This window comes from Lagopus leucura, unplaced genomic scaffold (genome assembly GCF_019238085.1).
Source record: "Lagopus leucura isolate 7727_CA_CO unplaced genomic scaffold, USGS_WTPT01 33123-0_obj-0_obj, whole genome shotgun sequence".
In the NCBI taxonomy this organism is placed as follows: Eukaryota; Metazoa; Chordata; class Aves; order Galliformes; family Phasianidae; genus Lagopus; species Lagopus leucura.
Genome location: NW_024967042.1, coordinates 1 through 1,535, shown reverse-complemented (window position 1 = coordinate 1,535; position 1,535 = coordinate 1). Strand labels below are relative to the sequence as shown.

Sequence of the window (1,535 nt, the reverse complement as noted above, 5' to 3'; positions counted from 1 at the left end):
CCAAAGGGCTGCTGTGGCTACCAAAGGGTGCTGTGGCTACCAAAGGGTGCTGTGGCTACCAAAGGGCCCCTGGTGGCTACCAAAGGGTGCTGTGGCTACCAAAGGGCTGCTGTGGCTACCAAAGGGTGCTGTGGCTACCAAAGGGCTCCTTGTGGCTACCAAAGGGCCCCTGGTGGCTACCAAAGGGCTGCTGTGGCTACCAAAGGGCTCCTTGTGGCTACCAAAGGGCTCCTTGTGGCTACCAAGCACCCCTTTGGGGCCACCATGTGTTCTTTGTTCTTCCTCCCAGCTGTTCCACGAGTCCCCACGGCCACCCCAAAAGCTCCATGGCCACCAATGGCCCCTCCATGGCCACCCATGAGCCCCACGGCCACCCCATGAATCCCACAGCCACTCCAAAGGCCCCATGGCCACCAAAGGCTCCTGCATGGCCACCCAAGAGCCTCAAGGCCACCCCATTGACCCCACTACCACCCCATGAGCCCCACAGCCACTCCAAAAGCCCCACGGCCACCAATGGCCCCTCCATGGCCACCCAAGAGCCCCACGGCCACTCCAAACGCCCCATGGCCACCAATGACCCCTCCATGGCCACCAAAGAGCCCCAAGGCCACCCCATGAACCCCACAGTCACCCCAGAAGCCCCATGGCCACCAATGGCCCCTCCATGGCCACCCAAGAGCCCCAGGCCACCCCACGACCCTCACGGCCACCTTATGAACCCCACGGCCACCCCAAGAGCCCCACGGCCACCAATGGCCCCTCCATGGCCACCCAAGAGCCCCAAGGCCACCCCAAAAACCCTATGGCCACCCCAAGAGCCCCACAGCCACCAATGGCCCTTCCATGGCCACCCAAGAGCCCCAAGGCCACCCCACGACCCCCACGGCCACCTTATGAACCCCACGGCCACCCCATGAGCCCCATGGCCACCCCATGAACCCCACTACCACCCCATGAGCCCCACAGCCACCCCAAGAGCCCCATGGCCACCCCAAAAACCCTATGGCCACCCCAAGAGCCCCACGGCCACCACTGGCTCCTCCATGGCCACCCAAGAGCCCCACGGCCACCCCACGACCCCCATGGCCACCTTATGAACCCCACTACCACCCCAAGAGCCCCATGGCCACCAATGGCCCCTCCATGGCCACCCAAGAGCCCCACGGCCACCCCATGAACCCCACTACCACCCCATGAGCCCCGTGGCCACCACTGGCCCCTCCACGGCCACCCCACGACCCCCACGGGCGCCGACGCTCCCCACCTGGCCGCTGTTGACGGCTGCGTGCTGTGCAGAGCAGCGGAAGATGATCATGGTGAGGAATTTGGTGAGGTCGGGGCGGGTGCGGAGCCTCGAGGGGAAGCCTGGGGGAGGGGACACGGGAGCTGTCAGCCCTGGTGGCCACGATGGGCTGCTGGGGGACCACGGCCGTGGTCATGGCCGGAAGCGGGGCCAAAACCATCCTGTGGTGGTGGTTGGAGCCGCGGCCATCGCTGTGAGCATCGCCTCTGCCTTCAGCGGCTGCAGGCAT

At 65.7% G+C, this 1,535-nt stretch overlaps 1 protein-coding gene across 1 annotated transcript in view; it reads right to left on the bottom strand.

Moving 5' to 3' along the window:
• LOC122192923 (hydroperoxide isomerase ALOXE3-like) overlaps positions 1-1,363 on the bottom strand; it is a 2,679-nt gene extending 1,316 nt beyond the window's left edge. Inside the window, exon 1 of the mRNA XM_042893615.1 lies at positions 1,268-1,363. Within this exon, the coding sequence (XP_042749549.1) occupies positions 1,268-1,318 (51 nt within the window). The 5' untranslated portion in view covers positions 1,319-1,363. The remainder of the gene's footprint in view (positions 1-1,267) is intronic.
• Between the last annotated feature and the right edge of the window lie 172 nt (positions 1,364-1,535).